Below are 23,712 nucleotides of genomic sequence, written 5' to 3' on the forward strand. Positions count from 1 at the left end.
AGTTCATAACTGTATCCCCAAAGCATGTGTACTGGAGGCATAAGAGGTCACTCACCTGTTTGTGTGTCCTACAGCATATGTTTGTTCTTCGGGAGCGGCCCGAAACAGTGTTAATAGACTTGATTCAGAGAACAAAGGATGCGGTGAGAGAACTGGACAACCTGCAGTATCGTAAAATGAAGAAGCTCCTTTTCCAGGAGGCACACAATGGCCCTGCAGTTGAAACACAGGAGGAGGAGGAGGTGAGAGAAGCTTTGGGTTTCATCACTGAACCAGGGAATGATGCTGTCATTCAAATAACCACAACTCAGATCGTGCTAAAACCAATGGAGGCTGTTTACACACCTGGCTGTAAACTGTCTCTTCCTCTCTGTGCTTGGATTAAAGCTACCTCAAGGCACAAACAAGGACAAACAGGGTAGATGCCTCGTGCTGGCAAGAAGCTGTGCCATGTATTCATGCTTGAGCAGTTGGCTTCCAGTTCCATAAATCCCAGCTTTTTTTGCCTGTTTATAAAGCTTCATGAGGACTCTTTTAGCACCTAGTTAACCTCTATTTTGACCATTTGTACTAGGCCCTTAGCAGTCCCCTAGTTTTGACTGGAGAATGTTACTCTAAGGCATAGAAATTTGTACTTGATTTAAAAGGAAAAGGAACAAAAAAAAAGCAATCAAGGAAATCAGTCTGGTTTTGGTTTGCAAACTGCAGTCAACATGCAGAAATTGAGACTCTGGACTGCAGTTCTCATGTACAGAGAGAAACTGTGTGAGATGCAGGGTCCCAGCTGAGTGCTTAGGTGATGCTGGTGACATGCTCTTGCTGATACATGATCAAGTTCAGCTTGTTAACAGGCTCTGTGTTGAAAAGAATCTGACATCAGCCAGTTAATCTTGACAAGGCTGATTCCTTCTCTCCCCTGCATCCCACAAGAGAAATGTTTCATGGCAATGCCCAGAGGGTGGGAACTGCCATGATGTGACAGGTAGATGCCTTTAGAAAGAAATGGATTGAACATTTCATTTGGTCATGTCCATAGATACAACTGTGATGGATTTTGACTTCTCTTAATAATTCCTATCTCCTAGGAGCAAGATCATGGTGTCGGCAGGACAGGAACAGTGAATAGTGTCGGAAGTAATCAGTCCATTCCTAGCATGTCTATCAGTGCCAGTAGCCAAAGCAGTAGTGTTAACAGTCTTCCAGATGCCTCGGATGATAAGAGCGAGCTGGATATGATGGAGGGGGACCACACCGTGATGTCAAATAGCTCTGTCATTCATTTAAAGCCGGTAAGCACTGGATTTATACTGGATAACTTTGAAGGTGTAAAACAGAGGATTTGGTTGGCACGATGACCAAAAGTTGTGTTTCCTATCCAGGTCTTTATTTGCAGGTTATAATGTTGTGCCCCAAATACGTTAATGTGCACTGGAAACTTCAGAAGGTTGCTGTAAAAATCATTTCTTACTATTGATTCACTAACAATTATTGTACTAACTGAATTGCTTCAAAAGCAGTTTGCTTTACTGTGAGGAGCTGCAGTGTCGGGTTGTGAATAGGTTTATTTAGTGGATGCTTCCAGAGTACTGCTTCGTGGGCCAAAAGGATGTGAGTTCCCCCTTTTTACATCCTAGTTAGGGAATTCTTAAGTACAGAATCCAGAGCAGTGGCTGAAATCTGTTCCTGGAGCACCCAGTTTTGCAGCACTTGATTCAAATATGTGGATGCATGGAAAAAGAAACACAGCACTCTGACCATGGCAAGGTGTGAAACCACTTCCCCTGCTTCAACTCTGCGCAGTGAAGGATAAACTGGGGAGCTTCCCTCTGGTCCATACTGCTCCTTCTATGGAGGGGTTATCACACGTGTTCTCAAAGCAGTAACGTTCCCTCAGCTAATGATAGGTGTGGTTAGAATGTTTTGTTCTTTGCCCAGATACGCACCAAAGACACAGGTATTTCCTTGGGGAGTTAATTACTGTATCATATCTAACTACTAATCGCTCTGTGATGAATGACAAACCCAAAATAAGAGTGTAGAATACACCGTGACAAATCCTAAAATTTCCTTTGAGGTATTTCTGTAGTGGGTGTAGTGAAAATCTTCCTCTGTCTTTCAGGGTTGCAAACATGCTGGTTTTGTCTTTCAGGCTTGATATCATCTACTTTATAGCTTTAATGTTTTGTTGACGTCAACTAACTCACTTTCCAGTTTTACATTCGTTTTTTTCAGCTTTAACTAATCATTTTCCCTCTTGGTAAGAAAAATGCACAATGAAACTCCCAAAAGCAAAGATCCTAGATCAGAGCTCTTGATGCAGACTGTTCCTTCAACCAGCTTACTGGCAGGAGAATCTTTCAGGGCTGATGAATGTAAAATGTTTTTTCTTCCTTTTAGATGTCTTTTGAACCAAACCCAAGTAAAAATCTTGATTAACACAGCTTCTCTTTATTCTCTCACATTACTATTTGCTGATAAGGAGGAGGAAAACTACAGAGAGGAATCAGATCCTCGAACAAGGGCATCAGAACCCCAGTCTCCTCCCCAAGTATCTCGCCACAAGTCCCATTATCGCAACCGAGAGCACTTTGCTACTATACGCACAGCATCGCTGGTACGTGGAGGTGGTGGTTTGGATGAAGTTGTAGGGGAAGGGACACATTTGGACGTAGCTCAGTGTCACTAGTAGAGCTGTTAGGATTCCATCAGAATATGAGCTGTCCACACTGAGAGAGACATTATCACTGAAGTAGTTGAATGTAAGTTAATAAAAGCTTAAATGCGGCACCTGGGCAAATGTAATTTGTGCATAGTAGAGATTTTCAAACCCAGGAAACAGTTTGTAATAATAAGCTGGCTATTCTTTCATATGCATATTGTGTGTATTTGTATGTATGTATATGCACCCTCATTGCAGTGGGCTAAAAGACAGTATTTAGTATCAGCTTTATAACAATTGTACAGTTTTTCTGCTGGCGCCCAGCAGAGCTTATCTTCCACAGCAGAATTCAGTTCTGAATCTGCTCTGCTGCCATTAGGATGTGTGCTTTTCTTTATAGCAAAATCGTATTTCTATCCTGTATAGTTTTCTTTTGTGGTCTGAAGACTGCTGAAAAGCAGATTAAGCAGCATTAACTTACTTTGGCCTGATGTGGTTATCTTCCTAGGTGACAAGGCAAATGCAGGAACATGAACAAGACTCAGAACTCCGAGAGCAGATGTCTGGCTACAAACGTATGAGACGGCAACACCAGAAGCAACTGATGGCATTAGAGAATAAACTGAAGGCAGAGATGGATGAACATCGCCTCAGGTTGGACAAAGATCTTGAAACACAGCGTAACAATTTTGCTGCAGAAATGGAAAAGCTCATTAAAAAGCACCAAGCAGCCATGGAGAAAGAGGTAGGAGATCATGGTTTAGCAGACCAGTCCATATTGTTAATGGCATTGAATTGTCCACTGCTCCTCATTGATGAGAGATGCTATTGTAGACTCTTACATGTCTGTTTTCAGGAGCCAAGCAAATTGCTAATTAGAAAAAGGGTAATACCTCACCTCCTTACACTGAGGGGCTTATGTAACTAGAGGAAAGGTATGTCCTTCATCACAGTGCGTTACACTAACTGTTAGCATATTGACCCCAGAAAAAATACTGTGAGGGTTTTCCTTTCTTTTGCCATGCATATGCTGCCAATAACTGACTGCCATCGAGTGTTCTGGAGGCAGATGTGCCAGCTACACTTAAATGTTCACTGTTGAATTGCTTATGGAGATGGGACTTTTTATGTTTTTAAATAATTGATAATGAAGTGGCGCTGCCTACAGCAGTTATTATTGATTCTTTGTTCATCTTGGATCTCTCAGTGGAGGGCTAAGGATGTAGTTTATCATAAGGTGTTGACTGTGTTAGGCAGGACTAGCTGAACAGTAGGGCTGAGGAAATGAAGCACTGAAAAGAGGACTCCTGCCGGGTGTGTTGATGGGGGGTTGGAATGAGAAGAGAGTGAGGGCAAGCTCTTGAGGTTCATGCTTATTCAGAGTCATGGTGAGTATCGTGGTGACTGTACCAAGAGTTCTGGGTCTTGGGCTGACATGGAACATGAGCTGTAATCCATCGGGACGCAGACTGATTTGCTGCCGGATTTGCTGTAGGCTAAAGTGATGGCCAATGAAGAAAAGAAGTTTCAGCAGCACATTCAGGCCCAACAGAAAAAAGAACTGAACAGTTTCCTGGAGTCCCAGAAGAGAGAATATAAACTCCGTAAAGAGCAGCTGAAAGAGGTAACTCATCTGTAATGAGAAATGTGAATATAGTGCAGTGCATGATGTGGTGTGAGAGCCAGTCGGGGAGAAGAGTGACCCTGTGCACAAGATGTTTCCCTGGATTGCTGCAGGTTATGCATTTCAGCAGCAGAGTCCTGTACATGTGTTTCTTCAGCCCTCTGACCTTAGACTTAGAGGGTTTATTCATATATTTGTACCTTTACATTTATCTTGTGAAAGTACAACCTTCTCCATTGTTCAGTATTCCTTTTTTAGCCAGAAACATGCAAAGTTGGCAGGCCTAAGGAATGAAAAAGGTAGAAAGGTCATGAGCATTTTTCTCATACCTTTTTGCTGCAGATATTGACCATGCACTTCAGCAGTTAATGAAGCTTCTTATCCCTTAATGATGTTTATGTAGCAGCAGCAAGAAAACAAAACAGTAAAGAAAATCTGCAGATATTTTGGTTGGTTTTTTTTTTAAAGGAAAATATCTATAAAACACTGTTTAATTTTAATGGAGAAAGCTGTAATAGCTTAAAAATCACTGTATTGTGGTGAAAAATCATGACCTTTGTGAGAGGCAGAGAAACTGTAGAATCAAACTTCCTGATTCTTTCTGTGGAGTGGTTGAAACCATAAGCACTATAAATAATTCTTTTGAAAGAACCATTTAATGCTCAACCATCAACTTGGGTGACGCAACTTAGGAACTTGCTCCAAAGGGGAATATTCCCAAACATAGACATTTCCCAGGAGGAAAAAAAAAAAAAGGCTAAAGAGCAGCAAAGCCAAGAAAGATCTAACAAAAACTATAGTAGTGTGGGCTTTTTATAATAACATAGTCTTTTTCTGAGTAGGCAAGAGATCACAGAGCACCAAGAAGCACTGATGAAATACAGAGTTCTGTCTCATGCTGAAGTTGAGATGTATCATGACAAGCCTAGTTGCACCTCTAGTATGCAGTTCAAGCAGGCAGAGTCTTCTGCCAAAGATGCTTCAAGTTACGTGTTGTATTTAGTACAAATGTGCCAACTGTGGCTTTAAGTTTGACCTGTGAACTTCTGTATATCGTTTATGTAAGTTGTGGTGGCTCTGCCTTGATGAGTTACTTGTAAAATGCATATGAGTTCTGACATGAACGTTTTCTAATCTGCTTCATGGCTGGGGTTTTGTTTGACCAACAGGATGACAACACGTTGCTTCTCCTCTCAGTCCTTAGGGAGCCTGTAAAAACATACATCAGGCGCCAAAAGTCTTTGTTTTCAGTGGCAAACCATCACTTTTACATTTTGAGCTAATGTATATGTCTGGAAAGAGTGGACCTGAACCAGCATTTTGGCCAGCTAAAACGGGCAATTCAAAAAGCAAGCTGTAGTTAAATGTGCTTCACTGTGAATTGTCTCCTGGTGTTCCCTCAGATCTGTGATAGGATGCATTTTGCAAGGCTGGGATGGTACAAGGTGGAATGGCTTTGAAATGTATTTTATTAGGCAGGTCTGTCCAGTTGTTCAGGACCAAGGAGCTTAAGGTGACTATTCCACAATTAATTACCTTGCTGTTATCAGGAGCTGAACGAAAACCAGAGCACTCCAAAGAAGGAGAAGCAGGAGTGGCTCTCCAAGCAGAAGGAGAACATCCAGCATTTCCAGGCAGAGGAAGAAGCCAACTTACTGAGGCGTCAGAGGCAGTACTTGGAGCTGGAGTGTCGCCGCTTCAAGAGACGGATGCTTCTTGGCCGCCATAATCTGGAGCAGGACCTGGTTCGGGAGGTAAGAGAATAGGCAGAGATGAGACCTGGAGCCACCTGTGTGAAATGTGTCTCACAGAAACACCTGCAATCCAGCTTGAGTCTCTGTGGAGTCTTAATTACCCCATCTAAAGTGTTTCTGGTAAAATAAGGGTTCTGTGTGTTCTGCAATGTTGTTTGATAATCCTAGAATGGTTTGGGTTGGAATGGGCCTTAAAGCTCATCCAGTTCCAACCCCCTGCCATAGGCAGGGACACCTTCCACTGGAGCAGCTTGCTCAAATCCCCCTTGTGGCATTTAGGGAACCATGTGGGATCAAATGGTTCAGAATAGTGTCCTACAGTGGGAGAATTGTTGGATCCAAAAAGTCAGCAGTTATGGCCCCTTCTGTGCTTACTGTGAATGCTGTTGAGCATCTACAACAGGAAGAAGAAAAGTGAAATGAGGAAGGAAAAGTGACCATTGGCAGTGCTGTCTGCTTCTGATAAGACGTGAAAACTCTGTACTCTTGTCCTCAAATGCCGTGGCAAGAGAGACATGTCCTTGTGAACAAAGTGAAATGTCACATTGTGAGCAGAAATCCAAGTAAGTATGAAGAATCTAATAATTCCCTCTGTGCTCCTGGTAGGAGTTAAACAAAAGGCAGACACAGAAGGACCTGGAGCATGCCATGCTGCTGCGTCAGCACGAGTCCATGCAGGAGCTGGAGTTCCGCCATCTCAGTACCATCCAGAAGATGCGCTGCGAGCTGATCCGGCTCCAGCACCAGACCGAGCTCACCAACCAGCTGGAATACAACAAGCGCCGGGAGCGGGAGCTGAGGCGTAAGCACGTCATGGAGGTCCGGCAGCAGCCCAAGAGCCTGAAGGTACTACGTGGTGTGGGAGCTCTGGGCCTGAGCTGCTGGTGGTAGTGGAGTGGTACATTGCAGCTCAGGCCTCATTGGCAGTGTGTGCAGGTCCAAGGTACTTTGAAGCTCTTTAATTCAAAGAGGTGGCTCATTCTGTAATGAATACCTTCTGTCGAGAGGGACGTACCTGTCAAGCTCTGTAACTGCCAGGATGCAACTGCAGCCCTCCAAGCACCACATGTATGAACCAAAGCAATGGTGGCCAGGGTTGCAGTGTGTTTTAGGCAAGCCACAGCAGCACTACTCCTTCATCTGATTCGAAAAGCTATGGTTCTCAGCAGTGTGCCTTCCTTTTTGAGGTAGTTTAAAATGCATTTAATCTTTGCAGTGCCCTTGTTTCCCCTGCTCTTCCTCTGACACCATTTTCTGATCCTCTTCTCCCCCCATCTACAAGAACAAAACCTATTTAAAACCAAACAAGCAGAAAAGCTTTGTGTTGCTGTGTGCATCAAAATGCACTGTCAGTCCTGGCTAACTCACCTTGTATTGTTTTTAGATCAGGGCTGGTATGTTAGCAAGTGTTGGGGGGGAAAGAGAGACACCAACTGCAGCGTCCTCAGGAAGGTCCTAGCACTGACCTTTGCTGTGCTCTCATGGGTTTCTCATGCTGCCCTTGTAGCTGCGGTGGCAGACCAGAACTATAGGGCCTCTGTAATTGAGGCTTTTAGTGTTTTCATTGTAAGCCTTCACTTCATCCAAAGGAGTCCAGTGGTTTATTCTGAAGTGTCTGAGAAGGGAGTATAAGGCCTTTCACAAAGCTGCCTGGTACATTTCCTTTGAGGAGGCAGACTTCTTCTCTCCACCCAGTGTTCAGCTGTGCCAGTAACAAAATGAGTGTATGGCATACTGAGCATGGGGTTTCTTTGTTGTTCTAGGTCTTTCCTCTTCGTGATATTTCCCATCTGACTTAGTTTTCACCATCTGCAAGTTATCTTCTCACAGAGAAAATAACCAACTTGAAAATAGAACTTCAGAAGGGAAAAAAAAAGCCTCACCACCTGATTTGTCAATATTAGAATAATATTAAGTAGTGAAAACCTGGCTTGTGAGAACAAGGGACCATCTGATGGCTGTTGAGAATCTCCAAGGATATAGTGTATAAATAGCTGATGACTTCACAGGGAAGCTGTGCTGCACTCTGAGCTGAATAAAACTGAAGCAGCTGTATTAGGCTGATCCTTCTGAGATTAGCATGAATGAGTTCTGCCTCCCCAAGGTGATGCAGTGCAAACACGAGTGGGCAGCGTGTCCGTTCTCGCTCCCTGGCTGGCAGCTGGGACAGCAGGATCTGCAGTCCCTGTGGGCTGCAGAGGCTTGGCTCTCACCTCTGCACACTCTTCAACCCCTTCCCTTTTCCAGTGAGGACAGGGCTGAGTGGTTTTAGGAAGCATGGAAAGCTTGCGCTTCGCTTTGCATGGCTGTTCTGCGATTAGCAAAGGATTTCAGGCTTGAGCTGTCAATCCAGCACCTTTGCATGCACACAGTGCTAATAATGCAGCCTGCTGGACAAGCGTTCAGTTTGGAGCACAATCCCCTCTTCATTGAGGCTGTTCCCTGGTATTATTAACTCCTCTTGCTTCTGACTAATGCAGGCAAGTATTCTTCATTGAATAGATAATTTGACTATTTGTTCAGTTTCTCTCTCCAGCAACATTTTCCCTCAAGGGCACATGTTTCAGGCTCCCCCTTTGTTATTTAGTGAGGTCCTTTGTCCTGAAAGCTGGGCTTTAACGGTCAGTGTCTGTTTCCACTCTCACAGCACCAGAAGGACCCATAACTCAAATTCACCCTTCAGTGCAAACTGCTCTGTTATTATTTGGAGTGTGTTAATTGTGATGCAAATACCCTCTTGCTGGTGTTTCACAATTCTAGGTCAAAATGATCTTGTCAGAAGTCTGACTGGAAGTCTTACCCCTCCCTTCTGTTTCCTGTTGTTAAAGCCTTTGGTTTGGAGGCCTGTAAATAGAGTCTGGTGTCCAAGCAAGACTCCACAGAAAGTGAGGACAAAATAGATTGAAAGTGTTTTGCTGTGACCAGGTCCCTGACAGGAATGTGTAACCTGCTGACGCTTCCCTTAAGGGCAGGGAGGAAACAACCTTAAAGGTTTCCTGAAGGGAAATAAATTTCCGTGAATTTAGAAAGGGTAAAAGTGATGTATTCCTCTCCGTGATAGATGTTTTGGTTTGAATGAAACCCATCTTTGTCCTGTTTTCTACCTCAGGTTAGCAAAGTGGAATTGTTGGTTTATGCAGCAAAGCATGCTGATGTCTAAATTGGGCTGGATATATTGTCTGATCCCACTGCATCTTTCTAGGTGGCTACACGTGCTGTGCTTATCACCTACCCTGCTAAGCCTTGAGTTAGTGCCAGGAGCAGGCAGTGGAGGAGCTGACAGGAGGACATGCACGTGTATCTGCCTTGCTGGTTCACAGCCCAGAGCAATTCCAACTTACTCAAGGCACAGGAAAATGGCCCTATGCTCTGTTAGTGCTTTGGGATTTGACCATGGTGGCTGACAGTGAGGATGGCCCAGAGTGGTTTTGTTGTTGATGTTGGGTTTTACTTGTTTCTTCTTACTGTAGTAAGACCAGCACAATGCTAACATTGCTTGTGGTGTGTGTTTTCAAGCATCTAATCTTTCCCAGATATTTTTTAGTGTATTTATAAAAACAACAAGCTGTGAATATTAAGGCTTAGTGTACATCTGATCTTCCATCAAACCCTCAATGGAAAAAGTGTTGCTCTTTTTCCCTATCCCTTCCCATGCACCAGATCTGCTTCTTTTCATACCATTAAGCGCTGTCCGTATGTATGTGTCATACAAGCACAGTCATGTGTAAGTATGGCTTTTGGTGCTAATAAATTGGTCCTGTCCCTCAAGAACTTTTTCTTGAAAAGCAACACCCAGGGCTGGATCCAGTCCAGTGACAAATGTGAGGCTCTTTGTGCACAGACAGCTGTATTTAGGCTGGAGCTTTGTTATAAAAGTGTCTGTATTGTAATTGTTCCGCACAGTAGCAGTGTCAAAGCAGCTGCAGCAATAGTCGTTGCCTCTTGTGTATTTTGCTTCCCTCCTTGCACTGTAGATGTTAATATACATTTGTGGATTCTTGAACTCATATCCTTAATGTAAGCGTAAATATCCATTTGAATGGATATTTCTCTCATTTGAAACACGCTGGTTTTTTTTTTCTTTGTTTGTGTCCCCTCCATCTTTCCAGTCAAAAGAACTACAGATAAAGAAGCAGTTTCAGGATACATGCAAGATCCAAACCAGGCAGTACAAAGCACTGAGAAACCATCTGCTGGAGACCACGCCAAAGAGTGAACATAAAGCTGTCCTCAAACGGCTCAAGGAGGAGCAGACCCGGAAGCTGGCTATCCTGGCTGAGCAGTATGATCACAGCATTAATGAAATGCTCTCTACACAAGCTGTGAGTCGCCTCTGAGGGACCCAGGGTTCCTCAGCCAAATAGGGATGTTTGCATTTGAACCGATCTGTATCCTGACAGCAGGCTGGCTGCTTCCTTGCTACACGTGCCATACCCTGCACAGTCATTCCTCTGTGTTTAGAAAAGCAGCATTCAAACGCAGAGGAAAGAGGTATTACCCCCTTCAGGCAGGTTGGAGTTGAAGCGGCTGTTGCAGAGATGCAAAGCGATGCATCTGTGTGGCCAGAGGACTGCTTTTGCATGATGTTTGACAACATAAACATCCCTGCTAGACCATCGTTTAAATAACATGCAGCTTGCTGTCTCAAGTCGTTTAGGTTTTGATTTGTCAATGGTACCAACCAAAGCATGTGCCACTGGTGGAAGATGCTCATTGGGTCATGGGGGAGTCCAGAATTTTGAAACAGTGCTACCAGTGTTGTGAAAGTTCTGCGATCCCTTCTTTTAAGGGATGTCTTCTTTAAGAAATGACCCCATGAGCAATGCTTTGTGTCCTTGCTACAACTGAATGTGCAGTTTTCTTTGCACTTCTTGCATATTGCATCCTGCTCACATCGCACTGTACAACTTTGTGAGGCAGGGTAGCTGGCTTAATTTATGTATGGGAAGGTTAAAAATTCAGTATCATACTGCTTTTAGGTTTATGTCATCACATTCTTTTGCCCAAATTCCTGTACTGGCAGGGGTATGGACTTAAGTCTCCTGTGTACAGGTAATTGGTTAATCCAGTTGAACAAAGCAAGAGATCTTCTCTTTGCCCCTAGCAAAAGGAGAACTGTAGATTGGCACCTCCAGCAGTCTGGTCTCTGCAGTATGGATCATGGTTCCTGAGGTGCTGCTGCTCATCAGCATCACTTGTCTCAGCTCTGTGGGCTCACTGTCACCAGTCTTTGTCACTGTAGGTCCTCTGTTCAGTGAAACGAAGTACAATAGAGACCAATTGTATTGCTAAGAAAACAAAGTCCCATCCCATTCTCTCCCCCTCCCCACAGTCCTACCCCCCAGTGGTTACCCCATAGTGAAACGTCTCTATTGTCTGTCTTTCCCAGCTGCGTTTGGATGAAGCACAGGAAGCAGAGTGCCAGGTTTTGAAGATGCAGCTGCAGCAAGAATTGGAGCTGCTGAATGCGTATCAGAGTAAAATCAAGATGCAGGCAGAGGCCCAGCATGATCGGGAGCTGCGTGATCTTGAGCAGAGGGTATCCCTCCGCCGGGCCCTCCTTGAGCAGAAGGTAAAATGGGCATGTGAGCATCATTAGCACGCTCCATGCTTCAGATCTTAAATTGCACTTAATACAGAGAGAAAATGCTTTTACCTTGCTGTATATAGTAACACAGATCATTTGGGTATTTGCCTCTCTGGGATGATAGCTCAGTGACACACAGGCTAAACTTTCTGCCAGCTCAGCCACCCTGTGTGAACAGCTTCTGGCTGGGATAGAGCTGCTTGAAGCGTGCCAGAGGGAGTCGTGCCTCTCCAGGCAGGAGGAAAAGAGAACTGTTCTTTCTGTCTCTGAGCTGCAGATTACCTTCCCCAGCTCATTAGAGGACAGACAGTAACAACCCAAAGCTAGCAGGGGGGCGTTTGGAGTTTGCATAGTATCAGTAGTAGGTATCTCTGGGGAGGGGGAGAGGAAGATAAAATGTGTTTGAGACCCTGTGTTCTGTGGTAACATTATCTTATGGCAGACCTACTCTGTTTGGCAGTCTGTGGAGACCAGGCTGCAGTTTCCCTGTGAAATTGTGCTTGTTACGTTTGTTATTCATCAAACTGAAGTAGCCAGACCCATGGGCATAGGTGACCTCCTGCTCCCTAGATTTCAGCTTGTAATTGGCTCTGTGTATTGAGGTGCTCCTTGTTGAAGTATGTTTTAATGTGCTGTTCCAGACATATGGTGTGTATAGAAATGTTGAGTGGCCTACACAGACCAGGGGAAGGGTAATTCATCAGTCAAGGAAAGGAAACACACAATCAGCTTCCCTTCTGCAGATTTCCCCTCTTTGATTTGCCCTGTGGTGCCAGCCATCGCCATTCACACAGCAGTTCCCAACTTTGCTGATGGGTGATTATTAAATTAGGGCAATTACTCTGTGGCCTCGAGGTTCTTTACACTTCTCCCAGAGGCTAACAGATGGATGCTGGGTTGATTGAGGGCCCTCGTGTGTGTAAAACTGCTCCACCTCACGGCCAGCTGAGGAAGCATCTCCGAGAAGACAGTTCAGCCCTATTGTCCTTTGGTCTCCTGCAAGGAGAGTGGATCTCTGGAAGTAATAGGGTTTGTGAAAACAGAGTTCCTGTGCGGTGCCCACGCGTGTGACAGCTCTTTAGACCCCATCACTAGTTATTTTACTCCATCCGGAAGAGGACAGCTCCATCACAACCCTGCATTTGAGGGTGTATTTCTACTGGGTGTGCATTGCCCTCTGGTGGCATGATCTGCCCAGAGCTCTGGGATGAAGGGTCCCACAGAGAGCCTGCTACTGCTCCTTGTCTATGGGAGCAGCATATCTTGTACAGCATGTAGTGTTATAAGTTGAAGTGAGGCCAGGCTTTTACTGGACCAGGGTTGAAGTCTTGGCACATAGAAAGCCCCTGCAAGTGGTATCAGCGGTGGTGATAGGAAGTTTAACAGTGCTACTTCATAGATAAAAATCAGATGCAGCATAATATTTTGTGTGTGTTTGTGTCCCTATGTTGCTGTGCTATAGCAAAATATTGGATGGTGCTTCAACTCCCATAGGTTTATTTAGTGATACATGCAGTCCTGGCACGTTGCAAGTCACGAAGTCATGGACCAGCAGTGAGACTGTTTCTTGGTGGGGTCACAGTCACTCAGCAGCTCGAGGGAAAGTGTGGGTGCAAATGTGGATGCATCCTTCTTTTGTAAGGGTATTTTTCAGAAGGAGAGGTGTTGTTCTGTGTTTGTAAGAACTGAGAGTTGTGAGTGTTCTGGTGTGGATCGCTCCGTGCTGTCACCTGGTATTTGCTTGCATGTGCTAACTGAAACTGGCAGCTAGAGAAAGGGCAGGTATGTGCACAAGATGAATGTCTGAGTTTATATGCACAAATACATACATAGCCTGTGGCAAAGTCAGTCCCTGCTGTTCAATAATAAACCAGATTCCAGACATTAGTGTGTGCCTAGGACTCTGCTTCCTTCTTAGCACATTTTTGATGGTGCCCATCACCACAGTAACTCACCAGAGCATACAAGTGTGACTGAGGCTAAAGAGGGAGCAGCCAGCCTCATCAATGCACAGCCTGCAGTGACTGTACAAGCTATACTCCAGTGCTGTGTTGTTTGTGTGGCACCAGTAATGAGCATGTCCCAAGAGCATCTTTAAAAGACCTCAGATGTACTCATTTCCTTCCCACGTGCCTCAGACACCTCATCTTCAGAGTCCTGCATCCTGAGGTTGTTTCTGAGGGATATCATGTTAATGCAATGTACTAGGCATGCCTTTCTGTGGAGTTCAGTTGCATGAAGTCCTGCATGTTATGCTGTCATAAAGACTGAAAACTGTGAAGCTGCACTTGAAGACACTGAAAAAGGAGGATTCTGCTGAGGCAGCAGGACTGGAGAAAAAACCAAGTGGAACATTTTAAAGAGCTAACATTAGAGAAGGCACCTTCTTCCTCTTCTGCCTTTTGCAAGCTAGCTGGCCACAGTGTGGCTTTCAGCAGGAGTGAGCAGGGCTGCTCTGTGGAGTCAGTGTCACTCATCCAGCACTAAACCCAGGCAAGTGGATAAGGCAGTTTCTGAAAGCCCCAAATGGTTCAGGAGATGACTCACGCTGGAGCAGATTGTTTCCGAAATTCCAGATGAAATCACTTTGCAGATTCCCTGACTAAGGCAGGAGAGTGCAACGCTCTGCCCAGTACCTTCAGCACAAGATAACACCTCCTGGCCGCGTTGCTGCTGACAGCAGGGGAGATGCCAGTGAGCTATGCTCAAACTCTTGGCTGCTGCTTTGTACCCATTTGGTCTTTTTCACCAAGGCCAAAAGCAGCTTTTTCGTGCTGGCAAGAAGATAATGGAGTGATTCTTTGGTTCTCTACCTGACTGCAAAGATTTCAATAAGAAAGGCTTTCATCCCTGCCTGATGGGTGTCAGGAGGCTGTAGCTCCATGTTTTCTTTACTTAGGGAGCTGATCCCAGTGCCCCTACCAAAGTACTGTTGGAAAATGATTTGTAACAGTGCTATGGAGAAGAAATAGGAGTTGCCAGCTAGCATATCATCTGGCTAATAATGTGTCACACAATTCAAACATCTCTGCTTGCTTTCTTCAGCCATACATCCTGGAGAAAGTATCAGGGTAATGAAGTACAAGAAACCAATTTAGGAAGGGGTTACATAGGAACTGATAAATATGAGCTAAGGAAATCTGACCAGTGAACACTGGAGAGGAAACAGAACGTGGGTTCATGCATTGAATCCTGGAGAAAACAGCAGTCACCATCATCAGATTCAGCTACAAACAGTGAAGGTCACATTAAGCTGTGTTGGCAGGTATTTGACTGCATAGGCACTGTGCTTGGCTGTGTCTGAAGGTGCTTTCCCAGTAGGCTTTTATGGAAGCTCTAGATTGCTGCATCTTTAAAGATTAATCAGTGTCAGGCTGTTATTATCAGCAGAAACTTTGGGTTTGCACCCCTGAAGCTTCTGTATTCACCAGGGAACAGGGGCCAAGACCCTCTCACTGATACTCCCTATGCTTTGACTTGTGCAGGTCTATAAGACTTACCCTTTTGCCTTCAGAACAGATTGTGTGTCAGTGGATATCTGATCCAGATCCAGTCTCATGTATAAACATGGGGAGAGAAGGTTCCTCACTAGCCCTTCAGGGGCTCGAGGCCATGCCTGTGAAGGGGTCCTGCCGCTACAGACTCTCTCTTCTTTTTTCCTTCCTAGATTGAGGAGGAGATGCTGGCCTTGCAGAACGAGCGTACCGAGCGGATACGAAGCCTGCTGGAGCGTCAAGCTCGCGAGATCGAAGCCTTTGACTCAGAAAGCATGAGGCTAGGTTTTAGTAACATGGTTCTTTCTAATCTCTCCCCCGAGGCGTTCAGCCACAGCTACCCGGGAGCTTCTGGCTGGTCCCACAATCCTACTGGGGGTGCAGGACCTCACTGGGGTCATCCCATGGGTGGCCCACCACAAGCTTGGGGCCATCCAATGCAAGGTGGACCCCAGCCATGGGGTCACCCCTCGGGGCCCATGCAGGGGGTACCTCGAAGTAGTGCTATAGGGGTCCGCAACAGCCCCCAGGCTCTGAGGCGGACAGCTTCTGGGGGACGGACGGAACAGGGCATGAGCAGGAGCACAAGTGTTACTTCACAAATATCCAATGGTTCACACATGTCTTATACATAACTTAAACAATAACTGAGGGTGGCAATTCCACTGGAGCTGTCTGCCAACAGAAACTGCCTACAGACACCAGCCCAGCAGCCTCCTCAGTGCGGTGCTGACGTGTGGAAGCTGGGTGCACATGGAATATTGTATTCATTTTGTAAAGCATTACGTTTTGTGTTTACTAACTGGGATGTCATAGTATTTGGCTGCAGGGTTTTGGGGGGGGGGGGTGGATTTTTGTTTTTTGTTGTTGTTTTGTTACTTTTCGGAGGGGTCTTGGGAGGGCGTCTGAGAAATATATGCAATTAGTCAGAAGAGTTGGCTGGTGGTCATCACACTGACGGGACAGAAGGGCCTCAGGCTGCCCTTGTCGTGCCATCCATAGGAAGTCTGAGGGAGAATGGAGACCTCCTCCCATGTCCCTAAATTTCCAACTGCCACCCTGCAAAAACCAACATCCAGGGGAGGAACAGCTGGATCTTCTGTTCCCTTTCTATTTGTCACTAAATTGGGTAAATCGCTAGGGTATCGCCTCTGCCAAGAGGCATTTCCAAATTGGCAGGTGAGGAAGAAGGGTGAGAAGAGAGGCCAAGAGACACCAGGGCTCAGCAGGGCCCTTCTACCCAAGTGCCCGCTCCGTGTCGTGTAAGATGTGATGTTCTCTCAGAAGGCCCTGGTCGGCTTCCCCAGAGCTGTGTAGGTAAATCTGCCTGGAGGGAGCAGGCTCAGAAGGGTTTGAAATGGAATCCCTGCTTTGGCACTCCCTGACTGTGCTGCTGGTAGCTCAGATGAGGTTGGGCAGAGGAGAATAAGTAATGCACTTGCACAGCTAATACTGTGACATCTCATTTTAGCTAAGCATCAGAATAATTCTTGGAGCCCAGCGTAGTCCTTTTTGCTCCATTCAGAAATGTTTAGACTTTCAGCCAATCAATCTCAAATGCCAGAGGTATTTTGAAGGATGCCATAGTCACAAAATGCCATCAATCGGGTTTTTCATTATTACACTACATCCACCAATTTATTACCTTTTTGGCTTGTTGCAATTTCCTGTTTACATGTAGAGTGTAGCCAACTGTTTAAATGTTTAGTTGCCACGGTGTACCAGGAGGAGCTGAGCCAATGACTCTTTCCCAGCTGATGACTAACCCACATCACCACTGTAGATCTTGCTGCATGTGAGGCTCCTTTTTATTATTTCCATTGCTGCAATACTTCACAACTCTTACAGTCCCTTGAGATGCTGTGATACTTTGGCAGCATACCATGCGAGAAGGCACTACTTCAGAGGCTCGTTGGAGCTGCTGTACTACTGAAAGGAAGCAAAGGAGGTTGTGAAATCCATACGGCGATAAAGGGGTCAGGGAGTCTCGTTAACCGAGTGGCTTGGTGGCATCGTGTCATCCCTTAATGCTGGGAGCTGGAGATGCCCCCGTGCTCTTGTGCCAGTGCAAGCTCTGGTCAGCCAGCACTGTGGGGTGAAGGGAAAGAGCAGGTAGATGAAGTGTGGCTTGAGACAAAGGTTTCCGTTGTGGGGGGCTGACCAGCCGGGGTTCTTTGTAAATGTTTTTCCTTGCACACTAATCATCTTGAAGAAAACACTAGCTGCTAACTCTAGGATTTGCCTTTAATATGTTTATAGGGCTCAAAAGCGAGGTTTTCCGAATGTGTTTGTCCATGTGACATATTTATATAGTAACTACTCTAGTGTCTCGCTGCTGTTCAGTACTCGACAGGGCGACGTTCTTTCGTTAGCTCAATTAACATCCACTCCCAATCCTTAACTCTCTGCCAGTGTCCGGTGAACCCAACTGGGATTTCTAGCATCTTGACGTAGCATATCACTCGAATCAAAGATGGAAACTCCACCAAAACAGGTTTGAGCAGCCCCTTAGTAAGGAGCTTTGTAGTACTAACAGTTGTTGGAAGCCTGGGATGAGGCGGTAGTCCCATGGAGGTGACTGTGGTTGCTCCCCTGGGGCAAGTGGTGACTGTGAATTGTCCTGTCCCTCTGCGATGTTTTTGTGTGGAATTGGATGTTTTGGGGTCATTCTTTTTGCATTGCAGTGTTGTTGAAATGCAGCGAAACTGATGTAGAGAAGGTACCTGTGTTTTCCTGGAGTTACAAAGACAGGCAGACATGAAATGAAAGGCCAAAATTGCACTGGGGCTTCCCATGGGAGTGCAGATGGTGTGCCCAGAGCATGGTGCTAACACAGTGTTTGGAAGTTCAGCTCCTCTGTCACAAGCAGCAGCAGCGGCAGTGGGGACAGGCTATACCTGCGAGTTCAGTGGGTTCATTATTTTGCTTCTGTTATGGTTTGAATTTGGTCAAAGTCTCTGGCTTAAATTGAGCTACTTCAACAGAATTCTCTCGACCCATCTCTTTGTGTAATGTTGAGCATGACTGAATGCTGAATCCAAATGATGGCTATCCCATATTGGCTTTTTTTGTATTCAAAAAGAATTGTGTAGTAACCATTTTTACATGTATATCATGTGCAGACCTGGACTATTCCAACAAGTTAATATTTTAATTAAAATAGTTTGCAAAAACTGATTCAGATCAACTGGTCTAAATGTGTGTGTCCCTGTGTGTAACGTGGCGGAAGGGAAGCTGTCCCAAACCAGCCTGATCTCAAGGGGGAGCACCCCGTTATGCAGCTGTAGCCAGATGGGTCAGGGTCAGGCTGTGCCTTGGAGGTGTGTGAGGAGGCCCTTGGTGTTGAGCATTTGAATGTATCTTTGGCATGTCTCAGATACATGACCACCACCACGGCAGAGAGATGCAGACACTCTCTCTGAATCAGTTTGCAAACTCTGTTTTTTAAAAGTAAGCCCAAGTGCTCATTGCAGTCATGCCCCAACTTTGGTTTTAAAAATACTGTAATTTGTGGGAACTACTCCAGTACCTCAGCAGAGATATTCTCTGACATGTTTTTACGTTCGTATTTTAACACTGGGGAAACTCTTCTGTGTGGACTACTTGGCAAGCTTCATTGCAGTGTTTTCACTTGACCAGCTTGACTCCTGAATCTCTTACTCTGTGGTAGTTTTTCTCTCCCCTTTGCAAAGACCTGAAGTTCTGGTGTAGTTTAGCCCAGAGATGAAACAGCAGAGGAGCCAGCATTTTTAACCTCTTTCTGATTCAAATGTCTTTTGTTTTTAATTAGAATCAGTGAAAGGGATCACAGTTTTCTTGCTTTCCATGGTCCCAGCGAGTCAGCAGCCACCTCTCCCTTCCATGTTACGTGCTTTCTTCCTCAGATGCAGCGCTGAAATGGAGGCCACAGCTCTGTTTCACCTGCATTCTCTCCAAGCCCGAGAGCTTCAAAGGGGTTGAAGAACTAAATGTGGTATGATACCAAGCTTCCCACAGAAAATGACTCCCTGCAGGCATTGCTTGCCTGGCTTGTGTCCAGGCTGGCATCGCTCTGTATCCCTGCCATCCCTCCCACTCCAGAACATGCATTGCACACTAGCTGTAACCTGCACGGGGTGCATCCCTCTCCATCCTGGGATGATGCTGGTCAGTAACAGCCCCAGCTTAACGTGCCATTTCTTGAGAGGCAATAAATTGTATTGTACCACTGTCTCCCATTCCTCCGTTGAATACGCACATGTCTCTGGATATATATATATATATGGCATCTCGTGTATATATTTACTCTGTACGTACGTGTGTGTGGGTGTACGTGCACACACACCTCATGCTGTGCATTTCTGGCAGGGCACTTCAGTTCTGCTGTTCTATACACTCCTGTTGATGAGCAAAGGCAACCCCTGCAGCAGGGCTCTTGCGGGTGAGGGCATGAACATCTGCTTCAGTACTGCCCTGCTCGTTGTAGCTTGCTGTTTCTGGAGCATGGGAAGGTGAGGTAGCCCCTGTGAAGGACAGAAGGGAGCTCCTAGAGGGTACCAGAAAGTCGGAAGACAGCAGAGAGGAAAACACAATGGTTTAGCAATAGGAAAGCAGTGGAGGTGATGTAAGGATCTGCTGGGGAGAGGGGAGCTGCTGGGGAGCAGCGCTGAGCTCCCAGTCCCCCCCCGAATCTTGCTATGAAGGATCAGAAGTCTTGGCACTTTCTTTTGGCATTCCTGAGTTGAAGCCACAGCTGACTCCAAACACTGTCTCCTTTTGTGTGTGTCTGATAGCTGGAGCAGGCTCTGGGGAGGTTCAGAAGAGAAGCTAAATTGGAAGACTTAAAATACATGTGTGTACAACATAGACATGTATGTGCACACTCAGGCACTTTAGGTCCATTCCTCATTCAGCTTAGGCACGTGTCTCTGGTTCCTTGGTGGCAGAGGACAGTCTTGTTCTCCTGCTGAGTGCTTGCTCTGCACTGCTGGTAAATCTTGCCCTGCTCTCTCTCATAGTATAAGGGTGAGCGCCATGCTGGACACCACGAGCTCCTCAAGCTGTGAAGAGCCTTCTCACCTTCTCCTTTGTCCTCTGTAGACCCCATCTTAGTGAGATGTCTGGTATTTTGGGGATAGATGGTTCTTGCGTGTGTCAAGTCACAACTATTCATCCAACTGCAATATTTACCCAGCCAGCTCAGCAGTGTGCCAACACGGGCTCTCTTTGTGCTACCAGAGACTTGGGAGGCAGTTTGTCCCCACATCCCTGTCGGAAGGTCTCGTGTGAGTTCCTTAGGCAAGGCTCAGGTTTGGTTGGGACACCCTTACCCTTTCACAAGGAGCTGTGTCGTCTTCAGCTGTGGGCAGCGAGCCCAGAGCCACGTGCCAAGGCTGGAGGAGTGGGGCATGCCCGGACAGGGCTGCTGGTTGGTGCCCCTCTGCTGTGTTGGTTTCAGTTTGCACTTCTTGGAGTCGATTTGAGTGGGAGTCTGTTGAGAAATAGGTGTGAGGCGCTTCGGAGGGTTGTAGGTAACTGTTCATGGCCAAAAAAGCCCCCACCAAAACCCAGGCTGATCGGTCTTGTGGTTGTAGTAAACATCACCCCACCAGGGAACGGTGGCAGCGGATAACCCTGGTTCCTGTTGCACAATGAGGTTCAGCCAATGGGGCCGTGACGCTGCCGGCTGCATCCCTGCCCCTTCTCCCGGGGAAGGAGAGGCCTTTGTCAGCTGGAGAGGGACTTGGTAGATCAGATTCGCTGGCAAACAAGCACCTTAACCACCGAGCTGTGGGTCTTGATACTTGCACTTCACCTGAAGGCTCCTTTTGGAGGGGGAGGCAGGCAGTTTGGTACGTGACGGTTGGCTTTGCACCCGTTCAAACATCCTAAAGCCATGTCCTAGGCAAAAACCAAACCCCACCATCAGCTCCCTCTCTCCTTTGCTTTCTCTGAGTGCACACACTGAGTCCAGGAACCAGGAGGGCCGAGCGTCGTCCCCACGGATGTGAACAAACCCAGGGGGGACCTTCGCCCCTCCGGTCCCCTGCCCCGCTCCCCACCCTTGAGTACGGGTACCTCAGAACATGCACAGATTGACTTTTCACTGACAATGAGCTCGAGTTATTGTGAGTGAAAAGGGTTGTAATTACCTGTAAATATGTAGTTAACAAATTGACCTAGTTTCTGTATTTTTTAAGTTTTTGTACTAAAATTTATAGATACAGTTATGTGCCAGCTAGCAAAAAGCTACTGTAATTGCCAGTCGTAGTTCAGCATGCACCTAATCCCGAGACTTGTCCGAGTGATGCCGTAAGGAATTGTGCTTATATATTGCGAGCTGGGGCAGTGTGGGGGGGACGGGGAGGCCAGTGGCCACTCGCCTGGGCTTCCAGCTTCCAGCCTTCAGCCAGGTTTTCCATGTGGAATGTTCCCCCCTATTGCGCCGTGTGCTGTGTATGGGACAGTGCGAGGGATGGAGCGGTGGCTTCGAGCTTTCTCTGGAGCTGAACTCAGCCGAGTTCAGGTTCTTTGCTGCAGTTTAACACCGGCTTAGGACTCTTTTTGTTTTTCAGCCCTCTAGAAACGATCTGTTTTCCCTTTCTGACTGCTTTTGTCTTTAAACCCGAGATCATCGAAACCCACTGGAGGGGAAAGAGAGAAAAGGAACAAAAACAGGAAAGAAAAAAAAGACTTTTCATTTCAGGTCGTTGCCTGCTTTCAGTGCCAGGATCACGCATTTCTATGGCAACTCTGAGCTCAGCAGAGTTTAGGAATCAGCGCAGGGTTGGGAAGGAGCTGAAGTGCTGCTGCTTGTGCAGCAGGGCGAGCCTGTGGGTGCCATGCGGAGGGTCTCGGTGCTCCATCAACCCTGCTGCTAAGCGAGGGGTGGGCTCCTCGTGCTTCCTAGGAATGGAGTAAGGACCTGTGCTCCTTGTCTTGTGGCAGAGGCACGTCTGCAAGTCAAGATGAGTTTTGCTGAGCAGCCCAGGAAGCTGCGGGCAGAGGAGTTGGAGGTCCGGTCACCCTGGAGGTCGTAGGGGAGATGGGAGCTTGTAAGGATTCATGGATCACGTACGGGTTTGGCTTCTGGCAAGCAAACCACCCGCTTCCTTTCTTCAGCTTTTCTTCCCCCCACCCCTGCTTGCTTGGAACAGGACCATTTCTTACCTGCCTAGAAACAGCTAAAAGATACTTGGGGAGGGGTGGGGAGGGAGGGTCAGCCCTGATGTAAATAATTAACGTTGCAAAGTGAAGTGTGTATAACATAAAAAGGCTACAGCCCTTTGGTGACTTGTATAAATGCTTGAGGACGTTGTGGGGAGGAGATGGAGGAACGGAGAGACCTGCCCGGGGCAACGCAGCCGTGGCTGCGCCACCAGCACCGACACCAATGGGTCGGGAAGGGGGGGACCTCGTGTCCCTCAGTGTGGGCTCCCCCGTGGTTTAGAGGATGGGATGTGTGTGATACGGATAGGAGAAGCTGTGTGAGGTGTGTATAGTGTATATTTTTTACAAATAGCTTGCTTGTATTGTGAAGAATTTTAAAGACAAACTTGAGAATTCTAGCCTAACTATTAACACAAGTTTAACATCAGTTACCCCACTGGGTTCAGAGCCTCTTGAATGTATATTCCTTTTTGTAACCTAAATGACCTATTCTTCTACCAGTCAGCCAGACATCCTATTTATATTTTTAATTTTCTATATTACTTTTCCATTTGTTCTCATTATTTCCAGCGTGTTTCTGGGTTTGGGTTTTGTTTGGTTGGGACGGGATGGGGATGGGGATGGGGGGGGGGTGTTCTTTTTTTTGCACAAGCATTGTGTGAAGTCAAGGAAATATTAACTCAAACCTGGTATTTTCCAACATGTTCCCCCCTTCCCCTTCCTCTCCTCCACCCCTGGTGTGTTGTTTTCCCTTCGTCCACCACCAGGTTGGGGTTTCTCTGGGCTGGGATGCAGCGGGTGGGAGGAAGGGGATGGCTCTTTTTCCATTGACAAATGCCAGGTCTTTTTGGCAGTCAGCTCAAAAGCGCTTCCCTTGCTGATTGCTTTAAAAACAAAATGAAGAAGAAAACTTAAAGCTAGAACCTTATCAGTGCAGGAGGAGGGGAAGGGCACACCTGTAGCCACACAACTGCTTTGGCTGCGAAACAAGCGCCTGGCGAGCAGGTAACCATGGGGCAGCTCCGACCCTGTCCATGTGCACAACCCCAAGAGCTGCCTCGACAGCAAAGGCTCCTGCTGCTTTTCCTCTCCTCCTCTTCCTCCTCTTCCTCTCCCCCTCCATCCGGAGGTCCCAGCTCACCACCAAGAGCTCACCCAGCGCCGTGGCATCACCCAGCTCTATTAAACCCCGGGTGCCACGTGGGTTTTATCGGTGCCAGAGAGCATTAGCGATTAACCAACCACACACACATATCTGCTGTTTTACTATGAACACTGGTCTGAGGTTTCCAGGCCCAGCGCCGCGGTGATGGGCCCACGAAGGATTGAACATGGGGAATTAAAAACTCCTTTCCTGCTTCCGTGTCTGGTAGCACCAGCTGGTATGAGTGAACCTACAGGTGTGCGTTTTCCTTCTGGTAGAAAATGCCACGAGCACTAACTGG

At 46.5% G+C, this 23,712-nt stretch overlaps 1 protein-coding gene across 2 annotated transcripts in view; it reads left to right on the forward strand.

Annotated features, from left to right (window-relative positions):
* The window catches only part of TAOK1 (TAO kinase 1), a 65,085-nt gene extending 46,790 nt beyond the window's left edge, over positions 1–18,295 (forward strand). The window contains exons 11-20 of one of the 2 annotated variants that reach the window (XM_061363511.1): positions 75–242; positions 1,086–1,289; positions 2,480–2,614; positions 3,168–3,404; positions 4,155–4,283; positions 5,834–6,037; positions 6,644–6,883; positions 10,147–10,359; positions 11,427–11,609; positions 15,292–18,295. In XM_061363511.1, the coding sequence (XP_061219495.1) occupies positions 75–242; positions 1,086–1,289; positions 2,480–2,614; positions 3,168–3,404; positions 4,155–4,283; positions 5,834–6,037; positions 6,644–6,883; positions 10,147–10,359; positions 11,427–11,609; positions 15,292–15,753 (2,175 nt within the window). In that variant the 3' untranslated portion in view covers positions 15,754–18,295. The remainder of the gene's footprint in view (positions 1–74; positions 243–1,085; positions 1,290–2,479; positions 2,615–3,167; positions 3,405–4,154; positions 4,284–5,833; positions 6,038–6,643; positions 6,884–10,146; positions 10,360–11,426; positions 11,610–15,291) is intronic. The other variant, XM_061363512.1, reaches the window with a different exon arrangement.
* Positions 18,296–23,712: the final 5,417 nt, after the last annotated feature.

This window comes from Neopsephotus bourkii, unplaced genomic scaffold, assembly GCF_033783945.1.
Source record: "Neopsephotus bourkii isolate Nb327-2 ecotype Australia unplaced genomic scaffold, CSIRO-AGI_Nbou_v1 NB_1154, whole genome shotgun sequence".
In the NCBI taxonomy this organism is placed as follows: Eukaryota; Metazoa; Chordata; class Aves; order Psittaciformes; family Psittacidae; genus Neopsephotus; species Neopsephotus bourkii.